Below are 3450 nucleotides of genomic sequence, written 5' to 3' on the forward strand. Positions count from 1 at the left end.
CTCTCAACTTCAGCAATATATGCTTTTAAGGCATTTATTGCTTGAGACTTTTCATGTAACAAATAGACATAACTATAATGTGAAAAATCATCAATGAAGGTGATAAAATACTTTTCTCCACCAAGTGATGGTGAGTCAAAAGGTCCACAACTATCAGTATGGACAATCTCCAAAAGCTCTTCACTTCTTGTGGCTCCTTTCTTTGTATGTTTGGTTTGCTTTCCTTTAATACAATCCACACATACATCAAAATCATTAAAGTCAAGATCTAAAAGAATATCATCATTTACTAATCTCTCCATCCTTTCTCTGGATATATGCCACAAGATGGAAGAATTTTCATAAGCTCATCTACGTTTAATTCCAACATTGTGATGTAGAGTTAGAAGGGTTTGCACAAAAGTTTTATTAAGATTAAATCTATACAACCCTTCATATAAAATGCCAGAACCAACAAATGTACCATTTTTAAACAAACGAAAACTATTATTATTAAAATCAAACGAATATCCGGAGAAATCAAGTCTTGATAAAGAAACTAAATTTCTGGAAAGAGAAGGTACATAAAGAGTATCAAATAGGTACAAATAATGGACTGATTCTAAAAACAAACGAAAAGTTCCAACACCAATAACTAGTACTTCCATTCCATTTCCCAAGATTACGAAATGTTCATTTTCCTTTATGTTCTGGATTGAAAGGTATCCCTGCATCGAATTTGAAATATGAATTGTAGAACCAGAGTCAATTCACCATGCATTAGAAGGAACTTGAGTGATATTTGATTCGAAACATACATGAGTTAGAAGCTCACCTTTCTTTTCTAACCAAGCTCTACGTTTCGAACAATCTTTCTTTAAATACCCAGAGCTATGACAGAAATAACATTTCGATCCATTCTGTTCCTTCTTGTGAACCCTGTTAGCATTAGAGGTTCCAGCAATCTTTAATGGATCTTTCTTGAAGCTCTTCTTTGGTTTCTTTCCTTTATTTCCAGCTCTATGACTCATAACATTTACTAAATGCTGACCTTGTTGCTTAAGCCTTACCTCTTCTTGAAAAAGCATACTTGCCAATTCATTCACGTTCCACTTTTCCTTAATAGTGTTATAGAAATGGCCCATATTGAGCAGGCAAGGAATTCAGAATAAATTGAATAAGGAAACTTTCATCGACATTCATTCCCAGAGTTTTGAGTCTAACAGCCAGTTTAGTCATTTCAAGGACATGTTCGTGCATCCCACGGCTACCATCAAATTTCATGGTGGTAAGTCCAGCCATTAATCTCCCTCCAAGGGACTTATCTGCTGAACGGAAGCGATCTTCCACATCCTTGAGATACTCCTTTGCATTTTCATTTTGAGGAAGCGTTGACTTAATATTATTCACCATACACATTCGCATAAACATAATGCCTAACCTATTCGATCTTTCCCATGACTTAAACAAAGCTCGCTCTTCCGCACTGCTAGTTTCAGTAATAGCAAGAGGTGTTTCAATTCGCAAAGCTAAGTCAAGATCCAGAACACCGAGATGAAACTGGATCTGTTCCTTCCAGTCAGAGAAATTTGATCCATTAAAGATTGGAATAGATGAAGCTAGCGAATGAAGCGAAACAAGAACTAACACTACAATACATACATTCACAACATTAATGCTCTGAGAGAAAAACTTTCATTAGTATTATTGCGTTCAATCTTTGGATTAACTAATGCAATATACTAGCAATTAAACTTTAATTGTTACTGTAGTTCTCCTTTGGGAGATACTACGTTACACCAATCATAATAAATGCAAAGATGCTACCTTTAGTTTCACTTTAATTGGTAATTGAATATACTCCAATTAGACATGTCTGTTATCTTTGGTATACAAAACACATCTAATTAAGCATATCAATTAACCACGATCATGTTCAAGATTAATAAAACTAACTGATCAACCTTTGGGTGATCCATAACAATTTTATAATCTATGAACGTCAATATACTCTTGACATCAATAATTTTTAATGTCATTTCATGATATAAGTATCGCACTATCAAGAGTATTTGACAAGTAAATTATGTAATTTAATGTTCGCATATTATAATATTTGGCCACTTTGGTGACTAACAAACTACATCAATCGAGCATAAATTACATAAACAAACCATATACCACTTAGTGTTTCCAGTTATTATCTATTCCATCAACAAATTTACATACATTTGACTAGCCACAAAAACACATGATAAATCAATTAATGCAGTAATCTATAATGGCATAATACAATTAATTGTTTATGTGAGGACAGTCACTAATTATATATATATATGGCTCAGATACTTTAAAATTCGGCATCCAAACTACACTAATTGCTACAGTAAATTAGGCACCCAATATTCCATCATTTCGAAATTTTCTTCCTGCTACTACTGTACATAATATACACATAATTACTGGTTTTGGTAATTGGGGTCAAAGCTTGAAATCCTTAATCGAACATAACTTTAATGACCACAACACATTTATACCAAAATCAGAAAATGGAATCTTCACCGTGACAAATATTAAGTCAAGGTCCTTCCAATAATTAATTGATTTTCATGTGTCAGGTTTACAGGGTACTGTGCACATTCATATATACCCCATAAGTAGAGTTACTGGAAAACTAAATGCAAAAGCATTTCATCCAAATTACATGTACAGTGGACGGCAGATACTTTGCCATTGTGAGACCCAAGAAATCAAACCTTTCTTTTGGTCAAACACAGTATGGCAGAATTATATATATTCTACAAGAGCTGTCCCATCCATTAATTTTCATGACACATGAAACAATAGTAAATGTAATTGATACGTACTTTTCTGATGACTATTTCGAGGCAGACAACATAAAAATCAAAGATGCATTTATTGTTTTAATAGCAGTCAAACAGGAACAAAATACATCTTCAACGAAACCTTTAATTCTTATTTTGCACATTGATCCATAAATCGATACGTAAAAATTAAAGATCCATGGATGTAAAACATTAATCTTTAATGAAAAATTATGAATTCCATAGCTTGTGCTCGGATACCACATATAAGCAATTAAATTTGATCCTAATGCCAAGATCTTAGAATTTCATGATTTTCACATTTTAGAAAATTGATCAAGATACATACCTTGATCCATGGTGATTATTGAAATTTCTCAATTCTGCAAAACAAGATAAATACGTGAAATATAGAGGAATTGTTCTCTCAACTTAACCCTCCTTTTCTTATGACTTTTCTATTGTTTATCATTATGGGTATGCAGCCAAAAAATATGTAGGGTAGAGAGAGGATGGTTTTCCCCATAAATAACTGCCATAAAACCACTCTCCATAAAGGTGGTTAATAGGAAAAATAACTTCCCATAAAATCTCATGTGCTTACCTTAGGGAGCCAATAACTTCCTCAAATTTAAAATTCAAATAA

At 33.0% G+C, this 3450-nt stretch overlaps 1 protein-coding gene across 1 annotated transcript; it reads right to left on the reverse strand.

Moving 5' to 3' along the window:
- Positions 1-1107: 1107 nt before the first annotated feature.
- LOC111388743 lies at positions 1108-3163 on the reverse strand. Its single transcript, XM_023013530.1, has 2 exons — positions 3154-3163; positions 1108-1628 (listed from the first exon to the last, which is right to left on the reverse strand). The coding sequence occupies exons 1-2, from the start codon at positions 3161-3163 to the stop codon at positions 1108-1110; spliced, it is 531 nt and encodes a 176-aa protein (XP_022869298.1).
- Between the last annotated feature and the right edge of the window lie 287 nt (positions 3164-3450).

This window comes from Olea europaea, unplaced genomic scaffold, assembly GCF_002742605.1.
Source record: "Olea europaea var. sylvestris unplaced genomic scaffold, O_europaea_v1 scaffold528, whole genome shotgun sequence".
NCBI lineage: Eukaryota > Viridiplantae > Streptophyta > Magnoliopsida > Lamiales > Oleaceae > Olea > Olea europaea.